Genomic DNA, 24,687 nt, shown 5'->3' with positions numbered 1-24,687 from the left:
ACAAACACTCAGAATCAGATATTCTGATTTGTCATAGCAGGAAAGGCACATGTGTAACTGATAAAAATAACAACAGTAGTCTATTCCAGCATACACATAGAGGCCTGGAACTGGCTCACCTAAATGTTATGCGTGTTGTTATTAAGGTGTGCCATTCCTACTATGTGGTCTGCTACCAGTGGTTTAGCCAGGTTAACTAGTTTGCTAAAAAACTCTCTGACAGCAGTTAGTTATGGTGTGAAGAATGTTTCTGATTTGCTTTCAATGACAACATTTTTTTACATTGAGATCAGAAACACAAACACTTTAGTCAGAAACTTGCTCATACAAAACAATGCAATCTCCCCGTAGAATCTCACCTTAGGTTTCAGTGGCAGGGAATAGACAGGTTCTCTGATTGAACAATCCTCCCGTCTGTCAAGCGTTTGGTAAACATGCTCTTCCTTGTCCTCTTCACTCTCCACCTCGTCTTCCTGGTCTTCCAGCTCCTCCTCTGAGTGGTCAGGGGAGTGCAGGTGTGGTGCGCTGGCCAAATCCTCTGACCATCTGTCTCTGAGGAGGATAAGAAAATAATATCTCACAGTAACAGTGGAGGAAAAGGTAGCTGTATCCTATTTATTGATATTTTCTTAAAATACAAGTTAAATATTTTTTTAACAGGCCTTTTTCACAGAAGATATTTTGACTTGTCGTAGACAGAAAAGCACAGATGGACGTAATTACATTAACATTGGTTCCAGTAAGCCATATCACGGGGGCAGTGTGCCAGCGTGCACAATACAAAATCCCTGAAACCAAAACATCTAAATAGAATTCAGCCATCATCAATTTAATCATTTACACCTGTGTTTTTTTCTACTGTGATATATCAAAATGCCTTTTATTCAATAAAAGCCTCCTTAAAAGAAGAAGAGAGAGAAACAAATATAGCATTTTAAGTCTCACCACAAGATTAAGGGTCTCTTGAGATACATATTCTCTCCCTGAACATTCTGTGTCCTGCAGCACCAGAGCACACATTCATGGAAACAGATGACGGAAAGCAGGAGACAACCCAGACCTATATTTCAAATGCATACTATGCAGGAATTGTCAACTACTGTTTATAAATAGTAATGTCAGTGAAAGTGAAAGCCAACCCAAGATTCACTTTCTTTCTGTGCCGTATCAACAATTTTCATAGCTTCTTCTTGAATATGTGCTGCTTATTGTCTGGCACGTGTTTATTACCTTTAAATAAAGTCCCCACCTCACCTAGCTGTGTCCAGAAACATCTTAGCAACACAGCAAAATAAGAAGAAAAAGAGTACAGGCAGAGGGCTGGGTCCCTACAGATAAATGTGCCGCCTCACACTTCTCCTGGGTCATAGGTGGTGATTGAGAGGAATTACTTTTGTATAAATCTATTCATATTCGTTTTTTAGGGAAGTCCTGCACAGTATACCTTTAAAGATATTAAGAGAAATCTAAGTAAAATATTTTGTGTAAACACGATTTTAGTTTTTAGTTTTTCTTGGTCGTGTGTCAAATTTTACAGACACCTCTTTGCTCTTGTAAATCCTGGTGGAAATCCTGCAATTTCTACTTTGAGAGAGCTGAGGTAATACTTTTGCTGCAAAAAGGTGTACCATTTGGCCCATTTTCTACTGTGACATGCTCGATACACAGCCCCAGGTCAGATTTAAACTTGGAGCCACCACTTGTAGTTAGAATCATCTATCACAAAGCTTGTGATAACGCTTGTGTATTGAGGGAGTTTACCTGTTGAAAAGTGCTCTGCTGATGTTTGGTTCAGATAGGAAGGACTCTGATTGGTCACTCTCAGAGAAAGACCTTGGCCGCGCAGGGGGGATGGCCCATGTCTGTCCAGTGAGCGAAGAAGACAAGATGGCTGCTGCTAAGGCTGATCTGTAGATGGATAGGAAGAGAGATAGTGTGTAATACAAGCACAACAAATGCATACTGCTTGTGAAATAAAACATTTCAAGTCATAATTAGTTATTTCTGATGCTGATATTGATGTAGTACATTGTTAGAAGAGGGAGCATCTCCTTCAGTTTGCCTAAATGAGTTTGACAGTGTTGTTTTAAATCCAGCATATAGAATAGTACTGCTGACTAGGTTGATCAGATACAGTATGTTAAGCAAAAAGAAATTATGTTTGTGAAGACAAGCGAATGTATAGTGAAGCGTAGTGATTGATAAGTCAATAATGGCAACAGTCTTCCGCATTGCAGTGACAATGACAATGAAAACTTCAAGGATTAGACAAGAATTCAGCTTTTCTACCACATTTAAATAATAAGTAATTGTTATGACAGGACAGCATGAAGTCACACTTAGGCAGGTAATACACAGAAGTACATTTTTCAGGAAATGTACAACTTGAGCAAATGGGTCAACAATCTGTTAGCAACAAAATGTTACTAAGGGAACTTGTAGAGAATATTGCCCATGAAATTGCCCTTAAAGACACTGCATTGTGGGGGATAAGGAGAAAAAGGGGAAGCTGTGTTTTCTCTGAATTCATTCAGCAGTTAAGCACAAACTCTATAACTTTTCACCACTACAAATGATGATGTGACATTGACCCCATGTGGTTGTTACCCTCGATTCCTAAAGAAATAAAAAAAAAAACAGGTACAAGCTAGATATTACAAAACTAGTAACCTGGGAACCAGACAAATCCGAGAGCTCCTGTTTCACCGCATTTGCGAATTGGTCTGGTGACACCAGGCTAACAAAATAGTGGTTTAACAAGGAAACCACGTCAGAGGAAACACAGCAAATTGAAGGGATGTTGGAGGTGATGGAGAGTGTTGGGTACCTGGGCCTCTCAGGTGAGGGGTCTGGGCTGCGTGGGGGTGGGGTACGAGGCACAGCAGGCTTGGGAGCAATGGAGGCAGCAGGGATGAGACCATGAGCTATGTGCTTCTACACAACACACACAGAGGAAGGTTAGGTTCACATAGACAACACACACAATATGGGTCCTATGACAATGGTTGAGGAGAGTTTTAGTGCTTTTTTTTTCTTGCACAACGAACAGTTCCACACCCAAACTGAGGAAAAACAAAAAGGCTATATAAATGAAAGGGAAGGGTGGGAAGGATTATAACAGAATCACATGACTCCTTGATAAACGTGATACCCAACAGTGAAGTATTCAAACCACAGCCTGTTACAGCAGTAGACTTTTTCTACTGGAAACGCCACTGTGGCTGTTATATTGGCCACAATATGTCCAGTACTCAGCCGTGAAACATACTATAACTGCCTTTCTAACGTTAAATAACGGCAGAGGTAACGTTAAAAGCTAACGCCACTTTTCCAAGTGGCGTTAGCTTTAGCATTTCTGAAATATCTAACTTTTGCTAACGTTAGAAGTTATCTAATGCTAGGTCAATGTTAGCTAACTGATAAAAAGCATTTAAGCTAGACAGTTAGCTAGCTAAACATAGAGCAAGGTTAACATTATAAATATCCTTTACAAAAGACACGAAACTTACAAACTCCTTGTCTTTCTCCCTCCTGAAGCTGAATTTTAACATCGTGGAAAACAGGTTTTGACCCTTGGTCAACAGGCTAAAGTTAATGTTTCGGTTTAGGTGAACAGCTTGACTCGTTCACCAAGGATTCTTCCGGTCAAATAGCATTTGAAAAGTTTACTTGTCATCGTCATGTTTTTACATTATCTGTAGTATTTTGCCCTAAAACGACAGAAAAAGACGCAAGCCAACTACATTCAACAGGCTGACTTTTAGCAGATTTCTCGTATCTAGACGCTTCACCACAAGGAGGCACCTCGCTACAAAAGTAGCGCTGATTGGCTAAGCGTGAGGAGAGAGGCCAATCAGCAAGTGGTATGATTCACCTAGCAACGACGTCCTTACCGACCAGCTGCCAAGCCAACAGGGGGCGATGTCGTTTCATTTAGTGATCGGCTGTCACTGTAAGATCTGAATTTCTTTCTTTCTTTCTTTCTCGATAAAATATCTAGACTATTTAGTGTACAACAAAACAATTGAATGTGTCCCCTAAGATAACGTTTAACTAATACATGTGTAAGTGTATAAGCTACAGACACATAATATGCCACACCATCCGGATGTCTTTTCTATTCAGTACACTTTGTTGTCTGCCTGTTTTAAACTGTTAAACAGCTGCAAAACTTAGCATATAAACTAAAATACAGATGTTTGTGGGAGTCAGTGTTCAAACCTACCTGAATATACCCATATAGCTACCACTTCTGATTGACAGAATTGAGTTTCTTCAAGCATAAACAGACAGGGAAATGTATCTTCTCGTAATGGGCATCCATCCATCCATCCATCCATTTATCCATCAAGTTTCTATTTAATATTTACTTACCAAAGCGATTATAATAATATACTTAACAAAAGACATATATTTTCAGTTATAAATCAGCTGAAAATAAGTTTTATCTAGTGCTGCCCTTTGCCCTAAGGGATGGTGGAAGTGTCAATCCTTTGACCAAGAGTCAACAGATTTGGTCCCTGAAATATGAATTCTCCTGTTAAAATAAATCTAAATACTGAGGGGAATTTGACCCCATGGAGATTCATTTTCAAAGTTCAAAGCTACGAGAATAAACAGTCAGCCTCTTTCATTTCAGTAAAACAACCTACCGCACAAAATAACACACACACTATGGTGTGAAAACACACAGAAAAGTTGCCCAGACCTTGCACAAAGGCCATGAATGGTATGGGTGAAGAAAGGCCTGATGGGTAAAATTTAATCACATGTTGTTTCTCTTCTGTTTCCATGATGGCAGATTAGGATGTCATGTGATCCCAGGCCAGACGCCCAACAGTTACAAACCCATGAGTATTGACTTAGTGTGTGTTGGCTCACTGAGGGCTATGTTCAAACTTCATTCCAATCATTTCCTGCCTGCTTGGTAGCTTCAATCACTGAAATACACAACCACAAATACATATATATATATATTCAAAGGAATCCAGGAAATTTGTTTTGTCCCCCTCTTTTATTGAGATTTGAGTTTGTACATATGACACAAAGACTTACAAAGCATTCACACCACAGTTGCTATGCAGTACAGAGAAAGAAGCAAAGGCAACCTGAAACCTTTAGAAGAACAGGTACCATAACTCTCTGCATATAGACCAAGGCAATAAGAATCACTATACACAGCGAAATGCGTTAAAAGATCTGTTAAGTCTACAACATTCTCTGTTAGCACTTCTTAATCAATTACTGCACATTCTTGTTGTACACATATTGTGACATTTTTCTTTATGATTAAGCATGAATGGCACATAAGACACCATATTAGGTAAACAGAGACAGTATTGAGTGTTACATCTTCTCAGTGTTACTGTTTAAAACATCTTAAAATACCTTTACATAGACAAAATGTACCAGTATATAAGTTCACCAAAGGATTAAGCAAGGCTAGTAAAATACATTCCTCCATGAAACCAACCAAGAAATCCAACGTGCAAAAATTCACAACCTGACCATTCAAAAACTTGTTCTGAAACCTACAAAATACATATATATATTTTTTTTTGTGTATTTTTTTTATTACATAAATAATTTGATTATCAAATGTGTATAAGAATCTACTTTGTAGATAAAGAGATAGTCCAACACTGCAGAGTGTCAGTAAAATGTGGGATGTGTCTAGCATTAAGACAGTTAGAGACAAATAGTAGAAACCTGACTGTGGGCTTTGATCAAAGTCACCGCTGGGTGACTGGCTGTCCACATACGATGCAGGAATGTCATCGGTCTGCCCACATTCTTCCCTTCTGGAGACAAAATAACCTTTGAACTACATCAAGATTCACATTAACAGAGAGACGCGGAGCTCACGCTCGACTTACAATTGGACAAACTGCCAGACAGCAGCAAAACTGATAAAAGAAGGTATGAGCTGGGTAAGATGAGTCAGGATTGTAAATGGTACATCCTGGCGTATCAGGGACACGGAGGCATTTTGGTCTGTGGCATGATTGGTACATTAAGCAAACCTAAAATACCAATATTTTCACTTAAACTGTGTCTCAGGATTGACACTCAGCAGAAACAATAACCCTCAAAGGCTGTCTCACAAATACAAAAGTGACAATAATACATAACCAAGGTATATATATATATATATGATTTTTTTTAGCAGCTTATAGAACATTGCATTCATCAACTCTCCCCAGACAATAAACAACTGCACAGCACACTTTGTTTTTCCCTCTGTCACTGTTTAGCATACTGCAACAAGGCTCATAACATCTACACATCTATTTAGAAAATGTAGTTCAATCTCCAAAATTGATCCATATCCACTGATTGCAACATGGCAATGACCTAATCCTTCACTCATAGCCTACAGTATGAAACAGACATGTATTAAGGATACACAAGAACTTAATTGCACAGTGCACGGCTACATCAGTACACAATGGAACAAACAAGGGACTGTTTAAGCCACGATAAAATTACCCCCTTGCAGTTGAGTACAAACCTTCACCGGGTGTGTTTGCACATCTTTGTTTTCGTCCTTCAATTCGTCTGGAGCGTTTCATCAAGAAAACATACTGAGATGACAGTTTAACTTCGAGGCCTGTCTCAGTGCTGTGTGTATAAATATAGACTGGAATGATAACTGGTATGTTTTTCCCACTGTGCAGTTGTACTGTGCTGTACGCATACTGGCATGGTACACAATGATTTCCCATAATGTTTGGTGTGCAGCCCGGTTTACTTCAGATACTGAACTGTGCTGGGAAGGTGCCCATGGACCAACATAGGCACCGACTATATATACAGTTTATGGCACAGCCACTTTCCAAGGTAGGTGGCAGAAATGTCATCATCACAATGGTGACATGCAAGCTTAATGCACTACTGTTCAGTATTCCAGTGGAAACACCAAAGGGCACTGGTACTGTACCATAGCCAGGTCCAGTATGGGTACAACACAGTACTGTATACAGCCATACTAGGCCTGATATGCACACCACACCATGCTTGCAGACAGTAAAAGGTCTGCAGCTAGCTCAGTAGAGGGCACTGTCGTTGTTGTAGGAGCTGGAGCTGGGGAAGGTGGGACAAGGTTTATTCCAGGGAAGGGTGCCGGAGTTGTCGGCTGTGGGAAGGCTGAGCGTGCTGGCACTCTTCAGCCTGTTTTTCAGACCCCAGCTGAGGAAGGATGGCTTCTTGGTTACTTTGCGAGACTTGGAGTTCTTGTCGTCGTCATCATAGGCCAGACAGATCATAGAGTAGGTCTTGGGCAGGTTTCCGCAGAAGGTGGCACTCTTGGTAGGCTGGACAGAGAGATCGACGGTGACATTTAGTGGAAAGAGGCAGTCATTGTTTGTTTAGTCAAAGAGTTGCTCTGGACGACATACAGGCTCAATCAATATATGGAATCAATAAGTCAACAATTCAAGTTAGTCATGTTCTCAGTGTTTCAACACAGATGTTAATAAATATCCAGAGTCAGTCAGAAGCAGCTGTGCCTGATGTGAAATGTGCAGGGGCTGAACACAATAACAGAGCAAGATGTCTACAGGTATTAACACCAATGTTTTTTTCAGACCTTTTCAAGATAATTTTTAACCAAATTTAAGAGATTTTTTGACAAATCATATTTTTGTTATTCAAGCATTGTAGGTAACTATAGTAAGGGTTGCATCTTGCTAGATATTGCTGTTTCTGTCCACCCTGTGCATGTCCCACTGAGACTCAGCCTAAAACTAATTGAATTTAGTTATTTCTCCTGATAATTAGGCTCATAAAGAATTTCTTACACATTAAAATTAAATAACTGTTCTTCTGTGAATTTACCACTTTACTATCTGGTCAGATTATTTCAAAACCCACACAGCTGGAATCTGAGGTAGTGTTTCCTGCCAACATAAATTGTCTATACAGTTTCCCATAAGACATCTTTGGAAATGATGTGTGTGTAAAACAAAGGACAAATCTGAAACTCTAACTGTGCTGTTTAGTCATCTAAACAAAGACCAATTTTGCTGTCAGTCAAGGAAACCAGACAGATGACCTTCTTTTCTCAGCCAATAGTAAGGAAAGGGGGCATGGCGTACCATTGAAGGGTTGCTGTCCATGATGCTGATCACCTGGATTTCAATCCCCTCCTCATCAACATCCTTCAACAGCCGCATCACATCGCTCACGCCCAACCATTTGCAGTCTGTGTCGCCCACAGCAACAATGTAGTCACCCTCTTTTAGACCGTCAGTCTGGAAAAGACACAAGGAGGAACAGGAGTCAGAGAAGAGGGCCAGTGCAACGTCCCGATGCTGCAGCAGACAGAGTAAATATTTACAGCTGGAGGTTTGTTTGAATGGAAACCGAGTCAGGTTCACCTACTTTCCTTCAACACCCTGGAGACAGCTGGGATCAGCAGAGAAAACACTGAGGTTTAGTCCCAAACAAAGCTTTTTTTTTTTTTTTTTTTTTTTTACAGCAGGCCAAACATTTGGTAGAGTGTATGTGTACCAGGGCACGTTATTTTATAGCTCTGACAAATCTGTCTTATCTACATGAGCTCAGCTATTCCCATCTGACTTGATCTGTGTTCACCAGAGGCAGGTCAACAACTCCTAAGTATCAGTCAGTTCTAAAATAAATCCTGTTGAATTCAGTATTAAAAGTTATAAGGAGTTTGGCCTAGTTAGACTTATGTAATACTACTAATCTGTTTCTCTGCATAGCCTGCAGGCCCTAATAAGAGTCTGCTCTTTGTCAGCACCTCTTAATGAGCTGTCAGACTGAAAAGGATTGCAAAGAGTAAATACTCTCTGATTCTTAATTAAATTAGTAGCCAGAGTGGCTGCGGAGGGGGAGGGAGCGCCTCCAAACATTCTTTGAGGCTGAATCCCGGTTAGGTTTCCGAGAATTACTTTATTTAATCAAAGGTTCTCTGAGCAAATCAGACTATGTCATCGGAACTTATTTGATATTCAGGGAGCAAGCATGCCTGAAATTTCAAGCTGTTAGTTCTGCCACTGCAGACAAAGTCACTCCCTGCTAGTTAATCCTGTGTCAGGGAGTTAATATTGAGCAGCCTACGCATCTGGCTTTTGTTAAAGTTTAACAAAGGAGAGGACTGAACATGGCCCCTGAAATATCTTCTGTGCTTTAAAATAGAATAGTTTGTTGATTTATTTCAAACAGCCTGCAGATGATGAAAAATGTGAAACTACAGATGAATTCACATGGTTTATTCCATCAACTACAAAATCTGTTACAGAACTAGAGACTGAGAAGAAAGAACTATCGCTACATAAATCTAAAGATGATGTTTGCTGTGATGGATTACCTGTCTCAAGATAAGTTCAAGACTCTGCAAGCTGATTTTTTTTTTTTACCTCACTGACATTAATTGAAACCAAAGGCTGGCTGCAAGATAGGAGCTCAATCTTCACGTGTTCAACCAAAGGTAAGGAATATAGGTTAACTCACAGCAGCTGGGCTGAGAGGGTCCAACGAAACCACCTGGACTGGTGATTCTCCTTTCAGGGTGAAGCCCAGGTCTCTGTCCTCTGGGTGAAGGTGTATTGTCCGTGGGGCTGTCCACCGCTGCTTGGCTGAGAAGACTGACAGAGGGCCCTATGTGGAGACAATGTGGGGATACTGGGGTCAATATGGCTCCCCCTTTTTTTTTTTTTTACTTATTTGGATAAGATCCTCTCCTTTAAGAGTTTTAGAGTTCACAGATTTTGGTGACAGCCTGGGGGAAAACTTAAAATCCAGCATTATAATGCTTTTTAGTGTCCTTACAGGCTAGGTAAACATAATAAAAGTCCACATCTGTCATCTGTGATCAGTACATATACTGACTTTATACAAACTCGAGGGGGTACATGAAAGCCAAGTGGCCATGGAGTATATTTCAAGGATCAAACTCTCTTGCACCTTCCCCTTTTTATCAGACTTGCATTCTCGCCAGGCCAGTCACATTTCCTTTAGAAAAGGTATACAATCTTTATTTTACTCTGTAAACAAAGTGATTAATATCAAAAACATTCTCAACATACTGAACATGTTACTTATGTCTACTTGAATGATGGCCTGCAGATGTGCAGCACCTACCATACTGTTAAGTTATAGCTGCAAGACACAACGATTGCTGCAATTATCGACTCATTCTTATAAATGATTATTTATTCTGTAGTATACGACATGTAAAAGCTTAGTTAAATCATCCTGTCATCCAATCATATTCAGGAAGCTGTAACCGCCATCTTAGGTATTTTTTACTTGTAAAATAACTTGAATGTGTAATTGATTAGAGCTGTCATCAGTAACTATGTTGATCATTTCAATAATAAACAGAACTGACCACAAACATGTCCTACTTTTTAGACTGCCGAAGCCGAATCCTATGCCCCATTAATACACTTCTTATCTGGTGGGAAATCTCTCCTCCACAATCCATCCTATGTAACAGCAGGATGACTCCTCTCATCCCTGCTCCTTCAATTATCACCGTAGTGATTGTATGGAGATAGTGCCGGATTTAACTTGTCAGTCTCTCGTTACTCTGTGGATCCAGAAGGATTTGAGTCTTGTAGCTCAGCCGGTTAATGAAGAGCTAGGTTGGATTTTACAGCAGGGACAAGAGAGGTACTGATTCACAGAGAGTCCTTACACCTGTTGCCTAGGAATGTCTGACCCCTGACCTCCTTACTAATCATTTGCTTCTTCATCCTGAAATTAATAATTTTTTGTTGTGGTAATTACAAACCGGGCTAGATAAAAAAAAAAAAATAAAAAAAAAATCACTCGCAATTGAATGCGTCTTTCAGAGGAAGTGAACAGAAGATCTAGTTCCAGTGATAGAGGACGCCAGTGCTCCCCTCCCAGCCACCAACCTGGCACTCAAGCCAGGGCCAGAGCACCTTTGTCCATGGTTAATGTTAGTTTTGCATTTGTTGCTATGGATGAAAGTCCAGAAGGCTTTGGAAACAATATAGGACTTTGGATTTATTGCTGTTCAAATGTGTCAAAGCCTCCAGGACATGGTTGGTTGTATTCAGAAATACCAAAAAATAAACTCTGGGTGTTAAAAAACAAGTATATTTTCAATGTCTAAAACACAACTCCAGAGCCATTTCATGTCACTTGATGAATAAACCAACCATTTTGTATGAAAAAACAGCATTATGAGTGGAAAAATATTAGTAACCCACATACCAGCCTCTGGAAGAAGTCTGTGACTTTCACCTTTGTGGCCGCAGGAATCTCCATCTCTGCTTTGTGCTCTGTTTTAGCTATCGAAATAAAAGGGAGAAACACAAGGCTGTTATTCTACAATGTTTACTGTCGCAACCACATTTTAACTGTTGCCCTGCAAAGAGGCGAGCAGGGAGTTAGCAGTGTAAACATTACATCAGCTGTACCTGGAATGAAATGTCACTTATCACATCTGATTGCAGCAGGTGTGGTACACAACACTGCTGCCTTTTTATGAACCGTTTCCTGAGAGACAAAGCTCACAAATGAACACACTGGTGCTGCTTGACATTAGTGTCATTTGTGAAGTGTTTGTTGTGGTGACACTAAGGCGACTAAGGTTAGTTTCTATGTCAACCACTGGAAGAATAGCCGTCACCTCAGAGACTCATTTAAACAACCGCTGTAATTGTAATTGTAACTCACAGATGATGTCTGGGGCCTCCATGTAGTCAGTGAACTCTTCCTCATCCTCATTTTCACTGAACTTGTTGAGAGAGCGCTGGTGACTGGCTCTTAAAATATCCTGCAGGGTGTCCAGATTGTTTAAGTGTTGGCACAAACTGAAGATCCTTAGAGCCTCCTCATGACCCAGTATGGCCCGACGAATGTGTGCTTTACCTGAGGAGAGAATGGATAAGGAGAAGTAGACAGGGGAGAATAGGATAAAAAAGAGAATAAAGAGGGAAGAAGAGGGACGAGATGAACAGTTAGAGTCAGATCTGGTGTTATTGGCAGGGATGCACCAATTTATCAGCTGAACATCAGTACGGGACGACGTTCGCCTTGTTGACTGTGGCCTATCCGCAAATAAGATGACATTCACCAATGGCACTGGCTGATGTTTTCCTGTTGTGTCACATCAATTTTGAGCAGGTGAAAAAGTAGGGCTTCAGATTGCTGACATCTTGTCGTCCCGGGACAGCAGAGAGCGTGTTTGGGATAAAACAGTGGACGCCTTTGGGATGAAGAATGCAGTGAACTCACTACTGACCTTATTTTTTTGCTGATAATGCTACACTGTCAACAACAAATTTGTGTTGAAATCAGCAGGAGGAGAGCTAGTTAATATTAGCTGTTAGCAGCATGTGGTCAGAGTTTCATTATGACACGTTCAAGGTCTATTCAGTAAAACTGAGTATTGGGCCAGATGTGTTCAAATGCAATATTGTAAACTGTATTTTTGGTGAGAAACTTAAATACATACAGTTGTTTTTAAGGAGAAATTTGCATATAGCAATATAAAGAGAATTCTGGTATATTAATATAATAAAAAAGCTTTTGAAGCAGTTTTTGAAGTTATTTTTGATGTAAAAGAGAGTTGAAGGACTGAATGACTTTAAATCAATTTAGCTATTTTTTATGTTTTTCTGGCACAAAAGGGGGAAATAAATAATGACAAAAAACACATGGGTATTGGTATCAGCCTAAAATCCCACAATCGGTGTGTCTGGTGCTCTGCTGTGTTAGGTTATCTTCCTTTGCCTTCTGCTGTGCCCAGCCTGTGTGCTCGCCCTTACCGATACGTTCACGTTCGTCTTTCTTTTTCAGGATGTCAAGAGGAGAGCATCCCTCAGGAAGGCGATCATAGACCTGGGACAAGGTCTTCTCCTGCTGGTCCTCATCGTCACTGAGACCCACTGAACACAAAGACAGCAAAAAAAAATCACTATTAAAATCATTAGAAAACTGAATGTTGTTTACCACTGAGATCTGGGTCAATGCTCACACAAGTAGCTAACACTGTCGAATGATGTGAAGCCATGATTGCTATGTGTTTGCAGGTCATCTGTTTACTACAGCAGTCTTCATTCTGTGCTGTTTCTGCGCTGAGTCCTCTCTCTACAGTCCTGTGGGTAATTGCTCTATTCTCCTCATTCACACAGGAATCTGTTAATGAGCTGCCAAACTCAAAGCTGCTTCGCTCCATCGTTCCTCTATTCAGTCCTGCAACATTCATTACACTGGGTAAACTATGACCAGCCACTGTAAACTTCATATAATCTGCTGCATTTTGTTGGACTTGGTTTTCAGTTTCATCTCTCCAGAACTGCAATAGTTAAAGTGTAGACAGGATGAAAACAAGACCGCAACAACGTTAATGCATAGAAGCAGGACAGTTTGAATTATGGACCCATACAAGGCTGGGAGTAACAAATCAACTCTCCACTAAATGATTAGTTGTGAAGTCTATAACATGTCAAAAATAATGACAAGCTACCAAGAACTAAAACAGTATGATACAAAATTAGCAGCAGCACTACTGGAGGTTTTGGTTCACTCACAAACATCCTTCTCTTCCTCTTTTTGCTCAGTCGCTGGCTCTCTCACTTGCTCTCTCTGCCACTTGATTATGTAGTCAGCGTTAAGAGGCTACATAACTGTAAGCCTCCAGCAGTCTACAGTACACCCACTCGAATTCACTCGCCCCAACCATCTCTCTTTTTCCTTCATTCTCACTCTCACTGTCCATCCTGCCACCGACTTCCTGGAAACTTAGCCTCTCTTTACCATGGGTTGTCTGTATGCGTGTGTGTGTGTGTGTGTGTGTGTGTGTGTGTGTGTGTGTGTGTGTGTGTGTGTGTGTGTGTTCCCCTAAATAGCTGTTATGTAACAGCATTGTGGCTGGCTGTGGCTCCGTCCAGCCATCTGACCAACCCAGTGGCCCTGACAGCACTTTAAGAGAAGGATCAGTTTTTCTAGGGTGCTCAAAATCAGGCAGTTAAAATCCTATAACACCAATCCAGGAATTGTTTTACACCTTAACAGCCAGGCTAATACTACAGAACAAGTGGATCCAAAGTGGTACATTAAATGTGCAGACTGAGTGGGGGTGGAGGTTGTTAATGACTACAGTGAATAAACCTTTGCTGACATAAACTCCACTCCTGTATTGTTGTTAAAAGACACAAGGGACAATATTTGTGTTGACTGTGCCACTACAGTTAGAAGATTATTAAACCAATGTGTGTTACAGAGTGTCTGAGGACAGCACACCTGTCTCTATTTGGCATCCAGGGGACTACTGTACCTGGTGCATGGCACACTATATGCAAATAACTATGCAGTGCAAAAATACTCCTGCTCTGACAGCCACGCTTCTCATGGGCAGAAAAAAATAGCGTGCATGCTTATGTTATGCAGCTTGAATCTAGAACTGCTAGCATAAAATAGATGCATGTTGACATTATCGTTTTGGTTTTTTTTAAATTTTCCCTGATTCTCTCTGAATTCTCAGCTCAACCTTGCTACATCATCTTTTACACATGAAATCTATGTGAAGAAATCACATCTCTGAATCACATCTCTGAATTTTTCTTACACTGGTGGTCCAGGAGCGCTGAGGCTACAAAGTAGTGTGCCATGGAGCGATAGTGGTTGGTTTTGACTTGCGACATGGTGGACCAGAAGAACGGGACATTGTCTTTGATTGGCGTCTGGATCATGGACTGATGGACTTGGTCGTAGATTTCTGACACCTGGCAGGAAAAGGAGGATAGAGTTACTGAGAGGACTTTGAAAGCACTAATGGAAGTAAGGGAATCTGACTGTGCTGACATTATGACTTTACATTCACTTTATCTACAGTATATCTTACTGAGTCCACAGCTGAAGGAGACATAGGCTACTGTAAATATGAATGATGTGAGGACTGTGCGTTTGCTGCTATTTACCTTTGCAGCCTCCTGGGCCATTTTCATCAGGGAATTGAACTGGTTTCGGATCCCAGGCAGTGCAGTCTTCTCAAAGAGGCACTCCTGAGCCTGAGCAAGCATCATGCGAATCAGCATACTGAGCATGGCTGGGCTCATGTCGTAGCTGGGAGTGTGGGTGAATGTCTCCTTTAGGTGGTTCAGGACACCTGGAGGGAGAATGACAGGTCAACACAGCTCAAAATCAAACCAGGGTGCGTCAGACACTTAAATTCAATGCTTTTTAAGACCTTTTCAAGATTATTGTCAACCAAATTTAAGACTAATAGTTGGATACAAGTCACATTTTTCTTCTTCAAGAACTGCAGGTAAGTATTAAGGTGTGAAGTATCTATGCGGCCCAGTGCAGAGGTAGGTTTTATGTAGAAATGTGGCTATTAGAATGAGTTTGGTTAATCTACATTTGGGCAACAAGTAAGTGCAAGTATGAAGTAAAAAGTCTTAGGTTCAGTGATTAGGTCAAAGATTCATAACATCACAAATGGATTAATTAAAAAGGATTAATTAAATTAGATAAAATGTTTGTGGCAATCAAAACCTCACAAATTCAACTCTAAGACAATTAAATGATGTTAAAGGCCTACTATTTATTTGAATTTAGGATGTTTTAAGGACCTGCTGACATCCTGCAAACTATTCCATGGAAACAATAATACTTAAGTTCGTTTGAGAGGACGTGAAGCTCTATAAAGACAAAACTAATTTGATTAATGGGACTCTGCAGACTAAGGATTTGTTTTAGTATTTTGTTTGTGATTTCTTCTAGTTTGGGTTCTGGTCTCATGTGGATGTAGACTAAATAGTGAAAAGAGAGGTTATAAGGGAAATTACATTCTGTCTAGCCCAGACTCATGAAATATAGCGCCCCAGCATTCAACAAGTTACTGAGATACTAATAGTTAGTACTTCTAGTAGCAGTCTGATAGTATACTTAAGGGTTTGGGCACCAGGGAATATTCATGGTCAAAACTCAAATAATCCATTTGGGAGAGGCATACAGTTTGCTGGTCCACGAAATGACTTCAGCATGTTGGTACATTAACCCTAATTACTGACACTCTTATACAGATGTTTTAAAGGGTTCCACACAGAGAATTAAGTGATCCAGTTTGTTCCTTTCCTTGGGCCTGCTGCTGTTACTACAGTATCTAGCACTAGCAGTGAGATCAATGTCTGTGCGCTTCTTTAAAGTTGAGCCAAGACACAAACCTTCTTAAATTAGTTTTTCATGTTCGATGGAAGCACTAAGAGCATCTGCATTCCAACTGAGAGTGCCTCCCTCTTATTTTACAGATTAATAACCTAGCAGCAGAGATATGTAGACAACTTAATAACAGAGCACTGCCCCGCGAGTCTTACTCTAAAGTTCTGCCATTGTTGGCTGGCTCCTCCCATTTGCTAAACCTCCCCCTGTGTCCCTGGCTAAAGGGCACTGCAGCAGCCCTTCTACAGACAGCATCCCCTCATCACCTCCCAGCTCAGTTTATTACTGGCTCTGTACACTAGTGACAATGTTCTTCATAACAACATAATTGTTTTTACTTAGTACATGCCAAAATTATAGCCATCAAAGCAACATAACTGAAGCCATGGCCTTCTCACAGCTGTAATTATACTGCGATACTCCTCATACTGCCAAGTCATAATTCTATCAAGACTCGTCTGAGCTTCCTGAAACCTCAGAGGGTTGGAAAACCAGTTCATATGATGGGTGCTTCTCTCTGGAGCTCAGCCCACATGACAAGAAGCCAGAGAAATATCAACAGCATTCATTCTCCATCATAGAGCAGGAGTCAGAGGGTGGAGGCTGGCACATATTCTGAAAATAAGGCTGTTGTCATGCCAGTGTGCTTTTGATTGTGAACAGCGTGGGCCTTTTCAATGTTAAGCTCATTAGGAAATGTGTGCAAGAGGAAAACGTTTTCAGTTGAATGGCTATTTTCATGCCATAGTGATGGCCTGATTTACATATCATGTTTGAATAAACAAAACTATTAAAAAAGGTGCTGACATAACTGTTTATTATTCACTCTCCTGACTTTCTTTTTCTTTCTCTTTGTGTTCTTATAATTTATCATAGGTGCTCACTGAAGAATTTCTGCCAGTGAAAGCATTTCAGAGACTTAGTTTCTCCTACTATTTCTCCTTTGAATTACTTCAACCAGGAATTGCATGGGATCACAGATATGCCTCTTTTCAAGAAATAAAAACAACAATGTTGGTAATGACACTATAAGATAATTTCTAGGCTGGTGGGAGAAGAACTATCTGTTAAAACCAGTTTATGACTCCAATGTCTTCCTACCTGCAGCTTTCTGGAAGGAGGAGATGGCCTCCTCCAGGCCGGCTATAGTCTGTCGGTCACTACGGGTACCGATCTGAGAGTAGAGGGCGGCCATGTTGAAGAGGATGCTGGCCTTCTCCAGTGACAGGTTCTGTTGGCATACTGGCACTCCAGTGAAGGAGTCATACCTGAAGGGAAGGGGAATAAGCCCTTAATATTTATTTTTGTAGAGAATCAAAGCACTCACATAGTGCCTATAGAAAATAAAGATACACAATGTAAGAGATATAGGTAGTAACATAGAATATGATAATTAGAGTTAAAAATATTCTTTGTCAGAATTAAACAAGTAAAAACAGCAAGAATAAAAGCCTGTCTCTCATAATTTATTCTAAAATATCTGAAGTATGTGAATGTTGAAGCCTTAAAGTTAATCTTCTCCCTCCTCTCTATTTCTGCATGACTGATTAAAGTGCATTAAGCATGAGGTCAGCAGAGGGTCAGATGCTTTTTGAATACGCAGTGCTACATGCCAGAAAATATTTTTCAATCGAGAATCACTATATTATTTATTTTATTTGCCCAGATTCAGCATTAATGGCTCTGATCTGACAATAACAAAGGAGAAAGTTGCTAAAACTAATACGAGTGCTTCATTCAGACCCCCTTAATTCACTTGTTTTAAATATCTACAGAAAATTCCACCGTAAGGATTTTGACTTTGTCTCCTCATGTAGACTACTGTTCTTCTCTCTTGCTCTTTAAATGGAAGTTTTCTTCTGCCTGGAACAGGCCCAAAATGCAGCAGGAAGGCATAATAAAATCAAAAAGCTGCAATCATACCAGTGCATTCATGGCTAAACCTGGCGCCTCTTAAATGCTTTTGTAGGCATTTGCATCCATTTTATTTTGTCCACATATTCACAAAGTAAATTTTAATAAATGCCCTCAAAAACTGTATTATTATTATTATCTCAGAATTATTGTTGTCATTGTTTTTAATTGGTGCTAATTAGTAATAACTGATGTATACCAGGTGAAGAAGATGCCAGTCTGGCGAGATGGGGAGAAGAATCGGCTCTCCATCAAAGGAAGATGGCCGAAGTATTTCGCCAGCAGTTCCACCCCGGATTCGTCTCGACTTGGCGTTCTGCAAGCCTAAGACATGGAAGGAAAGAGATTTGATACTCTGCAATAATGGAGAAGTTTTTCTCATCTGTAGTCCCTGGACAGATACTACAAAGTCTCTCTCAGAAATCCTAGGGACCAATATCTCAACACCTCAGGAAATAAAATGACCAAGAGTAAAATGACTATAAATTTGAAATAGCTGCCACCACCTACACGCATGCATGCATATGTTCATGCAATCACACACACAAATCTCACGAAGGATTGTCACTAGCTCAATGATGCCTCCTTACAACAACCTGTTTGTGATTTATGAAAGGGGATGTGACAAAATAGTGTGTGCATGTGTGTATGTGTATGTCTGTCTATCTGTGTGTATGTGTCAGTGTGGCTTGTAAAATATTTGGTCATGTTACATGAATCCATTTAGGAGTTTTCCATCTTTTAGGTTATTGGCCAATGGTGACCTATAAAGCTGCTGGTCACAGCTAAAAAAACACCACATATTAACACATAATGTCTGATCACGCTGTGAGTGTACACTACCTGTCGCAGGTCCATCAGGTCAGCAATCTCATCTTCAAAACTGCTCCCGTCTTCGCTGTAGTGCTCCAAGATGAAGTCCTGTCAGAAACAAATAAAACTCAACATCTCAATACAATGTGTTTCTGGACAGTTGTTGGGGAGTGCTCTGGGGCTTAACTGTGTGACCTTTCAGTTACTCAGCAGCCTCTCTAACAACTAATCCACATCATTCTTAACTGTACACAGAAGCCACGTCCAACTGTGTAGTGCCAAGTAGGCTGATAAGAGCTGTCATTCAATCAGTGCTGGCCAAAGAGGCAGGAAACAATAAAAGGTTAACAAAAATTGAGGTGTGATCACAGTCAATAAGAGGAGGAGCATTAATGTACTCATAAAGTGACAAAGTCTCACGATGTCTGCCAACAAACCAGACTAAGATGCGATGCACTGTCAATGTGGCATCATGCAGCTACGTTCCTGCACTGGGACATACCTATATGATAACTACTACTTTCAATTACCACTGACCTAGTTTAGTTAACAAGACAAATCTTTTTGTGGAGGCTGAGTAATTGTTCCTTAGTGAATAAATAATATGTTATGTCATAGCACAGGGCGCAGACAACATGACCCAAATACTTACTAAAAGGCCACTTTAATTTTGTGTAACTAAATCCTTACTAAAAAACACCACCAGCCGATGTGGGTCCTATTTATTGTATGCAAATTAACTTTATTGGGGGCGGCAGTAGCTCAGTCCATAGGGACTTGGGTTGGGAACCGGAGGGTGGCCTGTTCAAGTCCCCGTCCGGACCAAACTATGGAGCATGGACTGGTAGCTGGAGAGGGGCCAGTTCACCTCCTGGGAACTGCCGAGGTGCCCTTGGGCAAGGCACTGAACACCCAACCGCTCGGGGCGCCTCACCAAGGGCAGCCCTCTCACTCTGACATCTCTCCACTTTGTGCATGTATAGGTCCTGTTTAGCTGATGATGAGGACATGCAGGTGAGAACCAATCCTTTAACCTCTTTGGAGCTCAGTGAGATGGAAGTTGTTATTTTTTAAGGTCAAAGTGCTGTCTTAGCATAAATCCTAACTTAAAATTATGATACAAAAGTCTTATCATCTTAACATTCTGTATCTTACTTTGAGAAGGAGCAAAATGTCTGACTTACATCAAATGAAAAATTCCTCATGTTAACTATTTATACAACTTTTGCTGTTGTAACGGATGGGGTGGTAAAACTGTAGTTGTTGCTTGTGTACCTTGAAAAAGGTGGAGAAGTCAAGGTCTTTTGTCTCCTTGAGACCCAGAGCAATGAGGGGGATGTTGGTTGTTTCCCTGTGAGCAAAACACAAAGACAGTAATAAAGATGTTATGATCGGCCATCTTATGCACAATATACGGTAATACTAATGAAAGAAAATATTCTTGCAGTTTGGTCACACACATGTTGGCAACAAGGACAATAACTCAGTAAATGTTAATAAAACATGATACAGCAGGGCTTTACACACAGAAGGATCTTATCTTAATGTGATTAATGTAGGTGAGGCATGAACAGAGAAGCACTGATACATTAATAGGTTAGTGCTGAAGAAACGCAGGCTCTAAGGTGTGGCACAAGATATCAAACAATGAGAAACTCCTTTTGACAACAGACCAAGCCTTGTTGGGAATATCATATCAATAACACAGTCAGATTATAAATAAATAATAATAATACGTGTAGTGGAGAAGCTCCATCACACCTTGTTACTTGGGAAAGTTTATATCTTAGACTAATCTTTAGTGTAGTTTCATAGAGGTGGAGTCAGGATTAGACAGATGGTGCTGTAAGTACACACACTGTAGGAGTAAGGATTTAAAAGGTGAATGGGGCCCCAAGTCTCCTTGTCTTGTAAAGCCTCACATCTCACTGTTGATAAATCATTATGGAGTTGTAGCCCTGCCTCAGTAACGCTAATGAATCTTTCCCACTGTCAAAGCAGGCTATTTCCCTTCTATTTTTTTAACCCAATAAGAAGTAAACAGAGGCTGTCATAAAACAGCAGGTTAACCTTCCCCTTCTGATCTCAGCTGTAGCGCTAATGGTTTGGAGTTTTTCTGGTTGTATGAACCTGGAGGTCCTTGCTGACAGATGGAAAGCAGGTTAAGCTTGTTATCAGAGCTGAGGAAATATAACCTGACAGAAACCTGCTGCTGATCAGACAAAGTATAAAAAACAAAAACCCTCCCCCCACCGAAAGCAACAGAATGAGGTGTTACTAAATAAACTGCCCTTTGTAAAGGCAAGCTTGTGGTTGCTTCTGGATTTGCTAGGCATTTTTATTGAAAACAACTTCCAATGAGGGCAACAGTAGCACAAACATCAGTTCCAACATCAACAAGTCACCCCGAACCTATTTTAATCAGGACTCTTTGCATCAAAGGGATCAGAGATTTGGTAAAGCCTGTCTACTGCACAAGACATCAAAACCACAGGGTTTGGAAAAACAACTCTTCACACTCATTCATCACTTGATGATAAGGCTGCATTCCTCTGGCATACTGGCTCTGTGAATCACAGAAAACCTCATTCATCAGTAACACTGACGGAGCAAGATAGAGGCTGCAGTGTAATCCATTAGTACTTGTAGATGAGATCACTGGTCTTTTCTCTGGTTTGGCAGAAGGGGGGGGGGGATCAGGGTATCTGTTCTGCAGGGAATCTGAAATGTTAAAAGCCTCTCAGAAGCTCACTCACCCTCCCCGCGCGTGCGCACAGACACACAGACACACACACACACACACACACACACACACACTCAAACCCTCCCACCCATCGTGTAAGTGCCAGTGTGCAAGACATGGAACAGATCACCATTGCCAAAGCAGTCAAGCGAAGTTCTGGTTTTCGCTAGACAGAGCTCAGCACGACTTAAACCCTTTATTAAATATCAAAACTATGTTGAGTCGCACAATCAGCATATACAGCAAACATTGTTTTGTTGTATTACACAGTACACTGACATGTTTCAATCTAAAAGAACACGTTGTGGCTTCTCAGCCTCGTTGATCCCAATGGGACTTGAGTTGTGTCTCATGTAAGTTAGCAACACACTGAGTCTCTTTCAAAGGAATAGTAATACATAGGAGTTATGCTTATTTGTTTTCTTGCCCAGAATTACATGACATAATCTGTACCTTTACTGTGTCTGTCAATCAAATATGATCTATACACTTATCTTAGCATAAAGATTGGAAGCAGCAGGAAAGCCTGGCTCTGTCCAAAGGTACCTACCAGCACCTCTAAAGATCACTATACCACATCTGTTTAATCCAGAAAAACTCAACAAGTTGTGGTTGCAACCAATGATTGTTTTCCCAACTGATTTCATCTTTAAAATCTTCTTTATTTCAGATTTATTAACCAAATCAGAAGTAAGAAAAAATATTCATTTTGTTATAATACAAAATTATTCCCCCCACTTTATCATAGTATTCATTATTGGTTCATTAAGCACTCAGTTGTCAGTGGTTGCAAAAGTTGAATGTCTCGTCTCTCTAATCTAATCTCAAATAGACAAGTGCAAATTATTCTTTCCACTCTATCTCAGCAAGGTAGCAGCACCCTTAATGAAGGGGCCTGTAGTGCTGATATTTTTATCTTACTGTTTTCATTTGTCATCACTTTAGCTATGCTGATTCAGCAGGTCCGTGAGTACATTCAGTCTGTTGTCCAGATCAGGAACATGACACAGAAGAACTGAACAAACATAAATGTACAAGCATAAGCATAATGTTTAACAATGTGTAAATGAATGAGAGTTAATAAGACTGCCAAGAATACAGTTATGCTTTTTTTCATGGGGTGGTTCAAAGAGTGCAGAACGTGTGTTGGACTGGTCACACATTCTGTCATGCATTACCTCATGCCAAAACCAGCTGAATCTGGTCTGAGTGAGTAATAACCTCAGAGACGCTATTCAGGGGACGGTGGACTGGTGGGAAAAGCCTAGAAAGTTGAGGAGAGGTTTTTGTTTCCGTACTTAAGAGTGAGGTTGTGTTTCAGGCTGAGAGGAGGAGGCTAACTCTCCATTGTGGCTGAACAGCATCATCCCACTGAGACACCTGCTCACACTTTCTCAACATATCCAATATTCCCGTGTGCACGTTACCTTTACACCTGTGTGGCCTTTTGTACATGTGGTGGTGTGAATATGATGACGTGAACACGTTTGACTTTGCACGCATTTCATTTTTTTTTAAAACAGACACACAATGGACAGCTGATGATAGTTTCACAGCACGACTATTGTCTGTGGATGGGGCAGGTGTTTCTCTAAGAGCCTGTCAAGGAGGCTGAATGTTCCCACACTCGAGTATGTCTGATTCCATGTGACTGAGGACACTTGGGCCTTGAGACTGTACCAAGAGGCCGCTGTTGAATTTTGAGGATGTCCATATTAGGTAGCTTGTAATCTAAATGAGGTTGGCTGGCAATGTTTTCTCAAAGTCCAAAAAGAGGAGGCTGTTATTTATATCTTAGAGCAGGACACCAAATCCTTTCACAGCTCACACACTGTACGTTTCTGTGTATAACAAGATCAGTGAAACCACTGATTGGAACACAAAATATATTCAGGAAAATATCTGTCTGTGTGGATTCCTAAGGGATAAAGTCTGTCCTCTTACTAACTGGCACAGGGAGTCCTGCCTGTCTTTATTGAAACCATGTTAAAGCCTCCTGGTCCTTACAGCAAGGAGACCTTGTAAGCAAAACAAACTAATCTGGGTGTGCCAATTAAAGTTGGCACATAAGGTCAACTGCAGATTTATGCCAGAATTTAAAGGAACTAACTTTGTGTGCAGCTCATTAAAAATCCCTAATAAATGCTTTTGAGGATTAAAAAAAAACAGTCCATAGTAGCCGCTTGTTGCATTGGAAAAACCTTGTAAGATTTCTGTCAATGACCCTTTACAACAGTTACCATAGTTACCACCATACAACACCCCTTATCCCGCAGTCCTCCACAATCTCCCTACCTTTCTCTTCACTCTGTTGTGATTTGTTGTCATGGGCAACATGGCATCCTCTACAGCAGCGTGTGCTGCTATAGTGGACACAAAGTGATGATTATATGTTTTATACATGTATTTTTATGTTGTAGGGATCACACATGCATGTAGTATATATGTAAATGCATTTTAGTGTTGCCTCGTGTGCACCTGTGTTAATGTGTAATGCAGGTTTAGCATGTGTTTCATGTGTTTTGTGTTGTTGTGTGGGCAGATGGCTCGTGGAGGTCTCAAGTGTTCTTAATAAGACGAGCCACCTAGAAGCAGATGTGCTTCAACCTGAGAGCCTTTTCATCATCAAAAATCGCAGTAAAAACACTATGTTAAGATTTTTATTTTTAAGTGTTTATTGCCTTCTGATTAAGATGTGTTATCTCTAAAACTGAGACCCAGCAACTGAAGCTGAATTGCTGTTCTTCACAAAGCATCACAGTTAGCTTTAAACCTATTTGGTTATTTTGTCAGTGGGTGTCATGTTATCATGAGGAAATGCATTAGAAGTTATTTACAGCACAGACAGATGTCAATTACTTCAAATATATGTTGCCACTTTTATATTTCCATATCACTATCATAAAGTCCTTATTGTCTACCTGACACGTGACTGCGCCAACACCTGTGTCATCATGACATACATACTCCATTTTCATCCACACCCTGTAAACTTGGCTTGTCTTACAGAGAGCAAACACCGGAACCAATCGCTGTCACACACCCATACA

General features: G+C 40.5%; 2 protein-coding genes across 4 annotated transcripts in view; both read right to left on the bottom strand.

Moving 5' to 3' along the window:
* Positions 1-3,791, bottom strand: part of cep89 (centrosomal protein 89) — a 72,451-nt gene extending 68,660 nt beyond the window's left edge. For both annotated transcript variants that reach the window (XM_049602319.1, XM_049602330.1), the window contains exons 1-4: positions 3,510-3,791; positions 2,828-2,934; positions 1,762-1,908; positions 360-552 (exon numbers count right to left, since the gene is read on the bottom strand). In XM_049602319.1, the coding sequence (XP_049458276.1) occupies positions 360-552; positions 1,762-1,908; positions 2,828-2,934; positions 3,510-3,551 (489 nt within the window). In that variant the 5' untranslated portion in view covers positions 3,552-3,791. The remainder of the gene's footprint in view (positions 1-359; positions 553-1,761; positions 1,909-2,827; positions 2,935-3,509) is intronic.
* Positions 3,792-4,995: 1,204 nt separating this feature from the next.
* rhpn2 (rhophilin, Rho GTPase binding protein 2) overlaps positions 4,996-24,687 on the bottom strand; it is a 32,383-nt gene continuing 12,691 nt past the window's right edge. Inside the window, exons 4-15 of one of the 2 annotated variants that reach the window (XM_049602350.1) lie at positions 20,170-20,245; positions 18,925-19,002; positions 18,281-18,405; positions 17,269-17,435; positions 14,925-15,112; positions 14,573-14,729; positions 12,771-12,890; positions 11,677-11,871; positions 11,242-11,288; positions 9,478-9,624; positions 8,097-8,252; positions 4,996-7,313 (exon numbers count right to left, since the gene is read on the bottom strand). In XM_049602350.1, coding sequence (XP_049458307.1) covers positions 7,047-7,313; positions 8,097-8,252; positions 9,478-9,624; positions 11,242-11,288; positions 11,677-11,871; positions 12,771-12,890; positions 14,573-14,729; positions 14,925-15,112; positions 17,269-17,435; positions 18,281-18,405; positions 18,925-19,002; positions 20,170-20,245 — 1,723 coding nt within the window. In that variant the 3' untranslated portion in view covers positions 4,996-7,046. Of the gene's footprint in view, positions 7,314-8,096; positions 8,253-9,477; positions 9,625-11,211; positions 11,289-11,676; positions 11,872-12,770; positions 12,891-14,572; positions 14,730-14,924; positions 15,113-17,268; positions 17,436-18,280; positions 18,406-18,924; positions 19,003-20,169; positions 20,246-24,687 lie in introns of both variants that reach the window. The other variant, XM_049602342.1, reaches the window with a different exon arrangement.

This window comes from Epinephelus fuscoguttatus, linkage group LG2 (assembly GCF_011397635.1).
Source record: "Epinephelus fuscoguttatus linkage group LG2, E.fuscoguttatus.final_Chr_v1".
NCBI classification, from domain to species: Eukaryota; Metazoa; Chordata; class Actinopteri; order Perciformes; family Serranidae; genus Epinephelus; species Epinephelus fuscoguttatus.
The sequence above is the reverse complement of the archived record's forward strand: the minus strand, read 5'-3'. Positions and strand labels throughout refer to the sequence as shown.